General features: G+C 37.5%; 1 protein-coding gene across 1 annotated transcript in view; it reads right to left on the bottom strand.

Annotated features, from left to right (window-relative positions):
* The window catches only part of HMCN1 (hemicentin 1), a 465,916-nt gene that overhangs the window by 141,893 nt on the left and 311,149 nt on the right, over positions 1 to 12,874 (bottom strand). Inside the window, exons 41-44 of the mRNA XM_047077306.1 lie at positions 11,213 to 11,388; positions 6,601 to 6,697; positions 2,343 to 2,465; positions 883 to 1,044 (exon numbers count right to left, since the gene is read on the bottom strand). Of these exons, the coding sequence (XP_046933262.1) occupies positions 883 to 1,044; positions 2,343 to 2,465; positions 6,601 to 6,697; positions 11,213 to 11,388 (558 nt within the window). The remainder of the gene's footprint in view (positions 1 to 882; positions 1,045 to 2,342; positions 2,466 to 6,600; positions 6,698 to 11,212; positions 11,389 to 12,874) is intronic.

Raw genomic sequence — 12,874 nt, 5'->3', positions numbered from 1 at the left:
TACTTTTGCTCTCCTGATGAAAGGAAAAAATACCACCCCTTACCTTTATTTTTGCCTTCAATGTGGACTTGATACCACAGTTGCAGCAATGATGTTGATACCACAAAGGAAGGGCCAGGAGAATCCTAGCCCTCCTGTCCTGATATGAGTTAAGGTTCTGACCAACCCCAGTGACTGCCAACCTCGGGCTTCTCATTATATGAGAAAATAAGTCTCTAATTGGTTAAGCCACTGATCGCCAGTTATTCTGTAGTTTTGCAGCTAAATTTACCTGATACTGATTCTAAGAAAAAAAAATTAGACCATTACTAATAAATATGTGTGGGGGGAAGAAAAATGGGCCAGTGTTAGTAACCTTGTGTTCTAGTGCCACTTCTACCACAATCAAGCTGTGTGACCTTGGCCAGTCATGGAAACCTCTATGGTTTCCACACTTTTAAATGGAGGCATTAATTTTGCTTCCTATCATAGCTCATGTAAAAGTTAAATGAGATAATTTAAATATTTAAAACATTCAAATCATATATAAGTTAATCTTTAAAATAAGGTATTTTTACGTACTGCAAATATACCCTATGATACAATGCTATCTCTCCCCATTCCACACATCCACTATCCTGCCCACAACACAATACAACCACATCGATGCGTCTGCCATTGGCAAGCTGATGCAGAGTGGACGGCTGTATTGCTAAATAAATAACAGAAGTAAGCAACTGTTTTTTGTTTATGTCAGCACAATTTAAATTTGTGGGTCTCATGATAGGTATATTATAATCACACTGCCTTGAATGTATCTTAAAGATATAAAGAAAAAGTAAATATGAAAGACAGAAAGGTTAAAAGAAAATTGTGCCAAAGTCTGGTTAGTCAATAACTTACTGTAAACTTGCAGACTGTAGTCTTTCTTTGCAGTTCCAGCAACATTCGATGCCACACATGAATATAGCCCTGCATCAGATTTTTCAGCAATTGAGATCTGTAACTGTCTGCCTCCGGATAAAGTTCTGACTCGCCCTGCAGAATCAGCCAGCACAGGGGAGCCTGAAAAGAAAACAAAATGGCAGAATATGAAGCAAAAGCATACAACATTTTGTGTATATACTCTGATAAGTATATTTATTTACATCCTAGTTCAAGTACCTAAAAGGCAGATGACACTGCAAAACAATCCTATGCAAAAAGAAGGAGGAGGAGAAGGAAGGAGAGGGAAAACAGAAGAAGGAAAAGGAGAAAGAGAAGAAGAAAAACGAGACAAGAAGGAGCATGAGGAAGAGAAAGAAGAGAAGATATTTATCAAGATTATCTTCTGCAAATTTTTCTTTCAATCAATATTGCATTTGAAAGAAAACAGAAAAATAAAGTAAAATATTAAAACAGTAAAAATGATTTTAATTTAATTTTTTTAATGTTTATTTATTTTTGAGAGAGAGACAGAGAGAGACAGAGCAAGAAAGGGAGGGGCAGACAGAGAGGGAGATACAGAATCTGAAGCAGGCTCCAGGCTCTGAGCTGTCAGCACAGAGCCCCATGTGGGGCTCGAACCCATGAACTATGAGCTCATGACGTGAGCTGAAGTTGGACGCTTATCCACTGAGCCACCCAGGTGCCCCACAAAAATGATTTTAAAAGTCAACTAAAAATATACATGATCTCTCTGATAGGTAATGGATACATATAAATATTTGTTGATGAGTAAGTTGAAAGTTTGTTCAACTGCAGAATTCAATCCTAACACTGCAAAATTGTCACAAATACAGCAAAGTTGCTTGTTATAGAAAATTTTTTTTTTTTTTTTACATTTGTATTTATTTTTGGGACAGAGAGAGACAGAGCATGAACGGGGGAGGGGCAGGGAGAGAGGGAGACACAGAATCGGAAACAGGCTCCAGGCTCTGAGCCATCAGCCCAGAGCCTGACGCGGGGCTCGAACTCCCGGACCGCGAGATCGTGACCTGGCTGAAGTCGGACGCTTAACCGACTGCGCCACCCAGGCGCCCCAGAAAATATTTTTTAAAGCTATTCTGAAGAAGAAAAAAGACTTCTTTGAATGGTGGACTCTTGATCATTAGAACCACTCTATAATGCGTTTGATTAAAAAGCAATCAACTAATACAGAAGATTATTTTTTTTTTTCTGGAGAACAGATTCAAAACTAAAGATTTTCAGCTAGATACTAAAAGTATCACATGCTATACATTTAAAATACAGCAATCCTGCTATCTAGTATTTTAGTATGCAGACCCCAGGGAAATTGTTAATAAAGTGACGTTTGTCATATAAAATATAAATTCATTTAAAATTTATATTTAATTTTATAAATGTTAAGGGTGAAAACTGACCTTTTTTCTTCCAAATGAGATTTGGGGGTGGAATACCACTTGATTCACACAGTAAACTAATGAGATGCCCTTCAATGACTGTAAGTTGAGCAAGTTCATCAGAACCATAAATATTTGGTGGTACTGAAAGATGAAAAAAGACAATTTTTACATTAACTTAACATAAAACTTCCGTAATACTTCACATTAAAAAAAAAAAAAGGTTCTCACTCAAATGACACAAGGAAGTAATTAGCACTTGATGTTGACATATCAATACCACATTAAAAGTCAACTGTAAGATGTAGACTAAATACCTATTAGCAGACTTCCCATTTTCACTGATAGAAACTTAATTAACAAAATATCCAGAGCGGCTAAAAAGAAGCAAATGTATTACAGATAAATAGACTTCTTGCATCAAAATCTAAAGCACCTACCAAATTTAAAATTAACTGTCATTTGTGCCAAGCCAGTTCTGATGTCTCAGATGCTGAAGAGAACTGGAAAATATCACGCTTACAACGTTGTAGTAAAAAATAGACACAAGGGGTTGGATCTAAGAAATGGCTATGTTACCTGGTCTAGAATGCATAGCCTGCCTCCCCACTGTCCTCTAGTTTCTCTTTGGAACCTTTCAAGTGAACCCTGACTACCCATGGTTCTCTCAAGGAGGCTGAGTCCGCATTTGCTGGCTGAACTCTGCTCTCAAGATCCTTCTCTGGCTGCAGTATTATCAGGTGACAGATGCTTGCTTTCCAAGCTCCTGGGAGCTGAGGAGTGGGAGAATCCTCCTCACCCCTCAGTCCAGCTTCCAGTCACCGTTCAACTTCAACCACCCCCACGTGAAAGCCTATTCCTTTGAGGCTCATGCCATCAATTTACTTCTCTTTCTCCCTCACCATCATCTGTGAACCCACCATTCTTTTTCTTTTCTTTTCTCTTCTCTTTCTTTTCTTTTCTTTTCAAGGGAAGATGGGAGGGAGGAGGAGAGAGAATCTTAAGCAGACTCCACGCTCAGCATGGAGCCCAATGTGGGCGGGGCTCAATCTCATGACCATGAAATCATGACTGAGCTGAAATCAGGAGGCAGATGCTTAACCGACTGAGCACCCAGGCACCCTTAAGCATTGTTTTTCTATTCATTGAAGAATTTGACACTTGTTTCTATCCTTCTTCACATGGAAATCTGCCATTACTCTGTATGAACTCAACATCTACATGTATATCCAGTCAAACCACCGTGACGCCACTTCCTTGATTTGCTCATCCCTTTCTCCCTCATGTTCCTCTTCTACGTTTCTCCTACTGCTCCGTCCTTATAGCTCTTTCACTCAATTATTCCCAATTCTCATTTCATTGACTTAATTGAATCTCAAGTCTTTTCACCTCTCAGGAACCTCCCAATCCAGCTGCCTACTCTTATTTACTGACTTCTCTATCTAGCTTAGATTTCATGATCAATAATTTCAACTATTCCTTTGTCAATATTCTCAACTGCCTTGCACTATTGCCCTTCCTATTTGACAACTCTCTTTCTCTGGATGAATCCTATAGTTTACTCTGTCATCACCTATACCACAGATACAAAGTTCTACAGAAGAAAATTACACAGATTGCCACTACTATAAGTATACCCTTTCCAACCTAAATGCTACCCTTCTCTACTCCTGTGGCTTCCACTGACATAAATACTTGCAAATCTGTATCTGTAATGTAGACCCCCTCTGAGATCTAGACTTTTGTATCGGACTACTAAACATCTCTATCTGGATGCCTCAGAGGCACTTTCAAACTCATCTTGCCCACAATTGAATTCAGTCACCTTCCTTCTCTGAGAAAAGGGCACTACTGTCCACATGGCCCAGAGGGCCAACCCACAGTGACATCCATCCTTTACTCTTCTTGTTTTCACACCTCTCCACGTGATAAATTAATTCTGTTAATTAAATTTCTTAAATACTAATAGAGTTTATATGTTTTATTCCCAAAATACAGATCTGAATACCCCAGTCCTTCTATAAATCCTTTTAAATGGTATCCTATCACTTTAAGAATCAAATACCTACTTTAAAAATTGGTTTTAGACATTCTTTTCAATCTTCCCTTTTTAACCTTTTCTACCCAAGGTCTTCTCATTCTCCTCAGCTCCATACCAGGCTCCATAGTGAATGATGTTTGCCTCAGTGAACACAGACAGTATTCTCCAGGTCTTTGTAATGCTTCCATCCTCTTCAGAGAGCTAATGCCTACTTATCCTTAAAATCTCAATTAGATGTCATGAGCCCTGATATGTCTACCCACAAATACTCCTATGATCTCTTAGGAGGTTTAATTTTAAATGTCTATTTAAAGATATTTATGTAGCAGCAGACTACATGTTCTGTGTGACCAGTGGCTTTGTCTTTCTCATTAACTTCTCTATGACTACATGAGGCATAGTGCCTAGAACACAGAGGCACATGATAAATATTTTTTTGAGTGAATTTATCCTTGATGTCTCAACTTTCTCCCCTCAATCATTTATTCTTATATTTACTGCATTCTGCTTTCCCCTATTAAATTGCTTTCCTTTAAAGGGGCATTGTTCTCTTCTGTAAACTACACTTTGTAGTTCATGTCTAATTTCTCTGCAATATGTGACATTATTCATTCATGCACCTACCCGTCCATATGTCCAACTCGTTTGTTGTCCATGTTTTACTTTTGGGAACACCATTGTCCTCAGTTTCCATGACACAAGTTTTCCCCTACCTCTTTGACTGCTCCTTCTCAGTTTCTCACTTTGTGTTTCTTTTTCTGTCTCTTTTTTTATATTGTATGTGTGAGAGTCTACAGTGTTCTTCTGTGCACATTCTTCTTATTCTCTATGGGATCTTGACCCGCCACATATATACTCATGTCTCCACCTTTACATTTTAACTCTTTTTTCTCTCTCTCCTAAATTATAGGCCTGTATTCCTGACTGCACAGAGGACAGCTTCACAGGGACACTCTATACACATCTTCAATATACCACTGCAAAAATGAATTTCTCACCTCACTTTCTAACTGATCATCAGCTCTAATTTTTCTCTTTATTTTCAACACTTGACAACACTTTCTTTACTTGACAACACTTAGTTCAGTATCTTGACTGGGAGTTACAAGAGTATTTTTCCCATTTGAAAGAAATGAGAAAGAAAGGGAAGGAGCAATGGAGGAAGAAAAAGGATGGAAGGAGGTAGGGATAGATGTTAATGATATATAACTAATATGTAGTAAATAAATTTACTACTTAGTAAATTTTACTCTTTGAAGGTAAATTAATCATTTCACAGGGTGAATAATACCATTTCTCATAACCTTCCTCAATGATAATGATTTATAATTAATTATTTTCCACATATAAATTCAGGCTTTTGAAGTTTTAAAAGATATGTGCTCTCCATTGGAATCAAATTACTTCCTCTACCTATTTGGATTTTAAAAATGTGGTTTCGAATAAACTTTTATAAATCAAAGATAAATTTCAGCTCATGATCTCAACAGTTAAAAAGTTTAAACAAATACAATCAAAGAAATGTGGCATGATACGTTATAAGTGAATTTAAACAAGTAAATAAAATAAAGGTGAATATACTGGAAATTGGAGCACTTTTTAACAATTAGCAGATAATCATAGCCAAGTACAGTTGTGATAATTCCCAGGAATCACCTTAGTTGGTAACAAATGGTAGAATTTCAAGTGAGGACAGCTTTTCACACTGGTCAGCAGAGTAATCCCACTACCAAGCAAACACAGGTGTTCTCTCTGTCACACACAAAATCCATGTGCATGATTTGGCCTTCTGACCTCTTTCAATTGATCCAGCCATCATCAGTTCATGGAGAAAGCTCGATTGTTAGAAGATCCTGGTTGCAAGAACTAAAGGTATAAGCTCAGGCAGGAGAGGAGAAGTGTGCCATGTCGAAGTTCTTTTTTTTTTTTTTTTAATATATATATTTTTCAACGTTTATTTATTTTTTTTGGGACAGAGAGAGACAGAGTATGAATGGGGGAGGGTCAGAGAGAGAGGGAGACACAGAATCGGAAACAGGCTCCAGGCTCTGAGCCATCAGCCCAGAGCCTGACGCGGGGCTCAAACTCACGGACCGCGAGATCGTGACCTGGCTGAAGTCGGACGCTTAACCGACTGCACCACCCAGGCGCCCCATGAAGTTCTAATAACCAATATGCTTAGGTTCAGGAAGTCTACCTATGATTGATTTTGAAGGAATTACATATAATCACACTTACCCCAAATGTTTACATTATAGTTTTTCTCAGTTTTTCCAGCAACATTTGTTGCCTCACAAGTGTAACGACCAGTGTCTTGAACTTGAGCATCTTCAATCTAAAAACAAAACCATATTTTGAAACCTCAGTTTCTATTTCATAAGTAATTGGAATTTTTCTATTAATGTTATTTGTGACTTATTTTTCATGTGTATTCTAAATATTTTCAAACATATGAAAAGGAGAGGGAATAGTAATATGTATGGCTACATGCCCACCACCTACTTTCAACACTTGAATCAAGAGCAATAATATTTATCTACATGTATCATACTTTATTTTAATGTAATTAATATTAGTGGCTGAAGGTCTAGAAAGGCGTTTTACATATAATTAAATAAAGTTCACATAAAATAGCAACAAAAGTCACAATTAATTTCTGAGTAAGTTATTTAAGGCTTTAAAATAGATAATCTGTATATTTCTAGGATATCATTCAGTAAAATAACACCTTTATTTTGACTTATTACATGTCTTCTCCCCATACTGGTTCTGTAAGCTTCTTTAAGCCAAGCATTATATGCAGTTAGTCTCAATCTCCTGGCAGCTAGTTTGGTGCCTGATAGATAACTGAGTATCAGTAAAGATTTTCCATATATTTATCTGCAACATGCATCAACACTCTTCATCAATTATTCATTGACCATTTAGCAGTTATTAAGAACTTTGTACCAGATATTATAGCTAGAAGATACCAAGAAGTATAGTGTAACATATAGTTTGTGATTTTACAATCTAGTTAAGAATATAAAGTACATGAATATTTTTTAAAAAGTTTCAATAATAAACAAGGAATACATAACACAAGATAACACAAGAGGTACGACAAACAGTATGTGATTGATTGCTAAATAAGTTTGCAATCAATTGCTTAAACATTCAAAAGAGAGAATCATTAGAGTTGGACTGATCTTTGAAGGTATTTAGTGTACTAGGGGTGCACAGTAAGCACTGAATAACACTTATTAATGGATTGATGTGAACAAAGAGAGCTGGAATTTATCAAAGCACAGATGGAGAACCCAAGAATATTAGACCTGAAAGAGTACTTAAAATCTAACCTCCTTATTTTACTAAGAAAAACGAGGACCACTTCGGAGATTTAAACTGCCTTGGTGCGCCTGGGTGGCTCAGTTGGTTGAGCGGCTGCCTTCGGCTCAGGTCTTGATCTCATGGTTCGTGAATTCAAGTCCCACATTGGGCTCTCTGCTGTCAGTTCAGAGCCTGCTTCAGATCCTCTGTCCCCCCCCCCCCCCCGCCCCTGCCCCACTCCACTCTCTCTGTCTTAAAAACAAACTTAAAAAAATGTTTGAAAAGAAATTTAAAGATTAAAAAATAAATTGCCCAAAGTCACATAATTGTTGATAAACATGCAAACCTGGGGGTCCAGGTCCTTAAAATCATCTCATAAAGAATTCATAGAGAGGAGGGATGAAGATTTACTGATTGCCAAATGGTGCTGGGAAAACTGGACAGCAGAATGAAACTGGACCACTTTCTTACACCATACAGAAAAATAAATTAAAATGGATTAAAGACATAAATGTGAGACCTGAAACCATAAAAATACTAGAAGAGAGCACAGGCAGTAATTTCTCTGACATTGGCCATTGCAACATTTTTCTAGATATGTCTCCTGAGGTAAGGGGTAAAAGCAAAAATAACCTATTGGGACTACATAAAAATAAAAAGCTCTGCACAGCAAAGGAAACAATAAACAAAACTAAAAGGCAACCTACAGAATGGGAGATCATATTTGGAAATGACATATCTGATAAAGGTTTAGTATCCAAAATATATAAAGAACTTATCAACTTAACACCACAAAACAAATAATTCAATTAAAAATAAAAATGAAAAATGAAAAATGAACAGATATTTCCCCAAACAAGACACACAAATGGCCGATAGACACATGAAGAGATGTTCAACATCATTCATCATCAAGGAAATGCAAACCCAAACTACAATGAGATATTATCTCACACCTGTCAGAATGGCTAAAATCTAAAACACAAAAACCAACGAGTGTTGGCAAGGATGTGGAGAAAAAGGAATGCTCTTGCACTTTTGGTGAGAATGCAAACTGGGCAGCCACTGTAGAAAACAGTATGGAGTTTCCTCAAAAAGTTAAAAATAGGTAGGTACACTACTGGGTACCCACCCAAAAAATACAAAAACACTAATTCAAAGGGATACCGGCACCCCTGTGTTTACAATAGCATTATTTATAATGGTCAAATTAGGGAAGCAGCCCATGTCCATTGATAGATGAATGGATAAAGAAGATGTGCTCTACGTATCCAACAGAATATTATTCAGCCATAAACAAAAATAGAATCTTGCCATTTTCAACAACATGCATGAAGCTAGAGAGTATAACACTAAACAAGATAAGCCAGTCAGAGAAAGAAAAATACCATATGATTTCACTCCATGTGGAGTTTAAGAAATAAATGAACAAAGGAAAAAAAAAAGAGACAGAGAAACAAACCAAGACATAGATTCTTAACTGTACAGAATACACGGATGGTCACCAGAGGAGAGGTGGGTGGAGGGATGGGTGCAATAGGTGATGGGGATTGAGGGGTGCGTTTGTCGGGATGAACATTAGGTGATGTATGGAATTGTTGAATCACTATATTGTACACCTAAAACTAACATAACACTGCATGTTAACTATACTGGAATTAAAATAAAAACTTAATAAAAAAGATTTATTCACTGCCCAGTGTGTTCCAGGCAAATTAAAGCAGTAAGAATCTATTACTCTACCTGGTTAAAGATGTGCATGAATTGTTTTGGGTAATGCACAGGTGAGATAGTTTTAACTGATCAATTCAGTTTTTTAAGTTCTGTAGAAGTTTTCATTTCCATGAAGTTGTCTCCCAACACCCCTCAATGCGACCTGCACCCTTCAGGGTACCTCGGTCAGCCTCCGTGGTAGGGATTCAGTAGATGCCAGGATTTCTTCACCATCTCCTTTCTTCTGGCTTCCCAGCCCTATTAATATCTGTGCTCTGGAGAAATCAACTTATATACTCTGAAATTTGCTAAGACATTTCTAATCACACATAGCTCTCCCCTACCAGTGCTAGGACTTGTGTTTCTACAATTGTCTTCTTCTCTCTCATTTGGCCAGAGTTGGGGTTTGAGAATTCTACCAGTTGCTTTCTAGAGCTTTTGGTCTACCTCTGATGATGGCCATTGTTTTTTTTGCCTTCCCCCCACTCCCCGCTATATAGCTCAATGGACTATCCTACTTTCCTTTATCAGTTATTCTCACTTCTCTTTCACCCAGCTCCATTATTACAGATCATAATTCCTAACGTTTCTACTGGGTTGCCTCTCAGACACAACTTCACACTCCTTCCCATTCTTTCCCATGCTTCTGCTCTCCTTGTGTATGCTTCTCAGCTTCCTATGTGCTGACACCGTCATCCATTTCTCGACTCCCTTTGTTTGCCAGTGATAACCTTCCTTTACCAAGAGGCTATGTGGTGTGGTGGTTAGTAGAATGAGTTTTGAAGCTATACACCCTGTATTCAAATTCCATTTCTGACACTTAGTAATGGTGGCAGATTACTTAGCCATTCTTTCAATTTCTCAATAAGGTTATTATGAAGACTTTATAAACAAACATTCCAATGGCTTATTGACTTTCTGAATCCTAATTCCTTAAACTAGTTTTCATGTTAGCTCTTACTTCACTCAAATCAACACTGTCAACATTATTTCCACATATTCACTTTGTTAAATTCTGTTTCAGCCACACTAGCTTATTTGCTTTCCTTAGTCAGGCCTTTTGTCCCATCTACCTATAAAAAGTCAAAAAGCTTTCCAAGACCTTCAGGCAACCACAGCCTCACCTTTTGCTATCATCCTAAAATGTATTGTCTGTGCCATCCAAATAGTGATTAACTCAGACTTATCTTACTGCATTTTCAACTGAATGGTTAATTTTCATATTTTATGCAAAATTGGAAGACACTGAGGGTAGGAAATGTGTCTACCTTTTCAGGTCCTATGCAGAATACCTAGAATGAGTGTTTATTTGCTGACTGGTTGAATGGCTAAAAATGAAGCGCTCATTAGAATATCTGTGCAGTATTTCTCTAGAAACATTTTTGGATGGCTTCTGGCTACAAATATGGGTAGACAAATATCTAAGTCCTGCTAAGCATAAAATTTAAAAATATTACAAAACCCCATTAAAAGAAAGGGTAGCTAGAATTTTATAAGATGAAAATAGTAGAACACTTATAGATAGGCAATTTAAAAAAATTTTTTTAATGTTTATTTATTTTTGAGAGGGAGAGAGACACAAGAATGTGAGCAGGGGAGGGGCAGAGAGATAGGGAGACACAGAATCTCAAGCAGGCTCCAGACTCTGAGTGTCAGTACAGAGCTCGACGCGGGGCTTGAACTCATGAATTGTGAGGTCATGACCTGAGTCAAAGTCGGACGCTTAACTGACTGAGCCACCCAGGTGCCCCTAGACAGACAACTTTAATACCAAAGCCATGAGGTTAGGAATATTATAAGAAGATGCTATATGAACCCATAGCCTTACCTTTAACACACTTCCATTTTCAGAGATACTGAGGCCTGGTTTCTTCAGCAAGGGGCGGCCGTCCTTTAACCAAGTCAAAGTAGGTGGGGGGATAGCATCACTTTGACATAGCAGCTCCACGGCTTGACTAATGAGGACAGAGATGTTCTGTTCTTCTCCCATAATATTTGGTGGAACTAAGTGAAAGATGGGGTTTCCCTCAGGATAAAACAGGCCAGTACACTGCTTATCTTTATTAATCATCAGGACATACACAGAATAGCTTTATTTGTTCTTTTAAGATGTAGGATCACTATAATTCCAGCATACCCTCTGCTTCATTTGGTTCAGAGTCAAGTATTAATAAACCACTGATTAACATGTTCCTATTGAACAGAAATACTTTTTGCTAACCTTTCCCTTTAAGAAGTTTTAGAACTGGAAGTTCTCCCCAACTGCCTATTTCAGAAACTTTCTGAACTAGATGTTCCTGCTTAAGATTTCCAAAGTGGTAAGTCACTCGTGAAACATTTTGGAAATAGCAATAATTAAAAGCATATATACACTTTTGATATTTATTTATATCTTTTTTTGCAAAGGAAAATAAACTTTATAGACACAGAGGCAAAATTAAAAGATAGAGTTGAAAGAGATCATCCAGTCCCACCTCACGGTATATAAAACGTTAGGTGAGTGACAATGACTGATTTAAAATAATGTGACTTAGAATTTAAATAAAAATTTGGAGAACAAACAAAGAAATTATGTAACTAATTTGTGGCAAAGCTAGGAGTCTTCTGACTTGCAGTTTAGAGCTCTTTTTGGTTTTCCACGATGCCTTGTCAGCTTTCTATAAAATAAAGACCATGTGGGATAAATGACACAATAAAGAACAAAACGAAAGCAGTGACCAGCTGTACAACATACAATTACATAAAAGGAGGAAATGAGTTGAAAATTTAATGAGATTAAAATTAGAATCCCCTGGCTATTGAGCTTGTCAGACGCTGCAGTGTGCTCTTGGAGAAGTCTAAGGAACCTCCTTCCCTTGGGTGTATTAAAAAATAGAGTAAACAATCATTTGTCTCAGATGGTTTAGGTACAGCCCTGCCAAGAAGGAGAGGGTGGGCTCCAAAACCTCGTGAGGCCTCTTTCAGGCCTGTATTTATAATACTTCAAAAAAACACAAACTAATGATGAAATCAGGCCCGTTATAAAGGGGTCACTCTGAAAAAACACACAGAGGAATTTCCTTGGCCATTTCTCACTAAATCCTCTAACTATTCAGGACTGTAGGAAACGTACCGTATTTGTAGTATTTTTTTTTTTTTTTCACAAGAAAGGTTAAGCTGCAGTGAAATGAATCCTGAGGGATTTAACAAATGCTTTGATTGAAGTAAGTTTTTTGTGGTAAGGATCGTTACTCTATAGCCCATGTGCCATCATCTCGGGCTGGATACTGTGGCATGTGGCAAAATGACAACAAATGTGATAGGTTTTGACTAGTACCACTGCGATTCTGCAACCAGGAGGTTTCTTTGCTACCATGTCTCCTACAGAGGGAAAGGCATATAAACTAAAGGCCACTTTTCGTACTATTTCTGGATGCAGGACCTGTGCTAAACCCAAAGGTACTGATGCCATGATGCAAAGAAATGCCACATGCAATAGTTGGAATAGAGT

This window comes from Lynx rufus, unplaced genomic scaffold, assembly GCF_022079265.1.
Source record: "Lynx rufus isolate CCGP_SWC_20201006 ecotype Redwood Valley unplaced genomic scaffold, mLynRuf1.p SCAF_15, whole genome shotgun sequence".
Taxonomy (NCBI): domain Eukaryota; kingdom Metazoa; phylum Chordata; class Mammalia; order Carnivora; family Felidae; genus Lynx; species Lynx rufus.
Note: the sequence above shows the minus strand (reverse complement) of the source record. Positions and strands in the feature narration are given on the sequence as shown.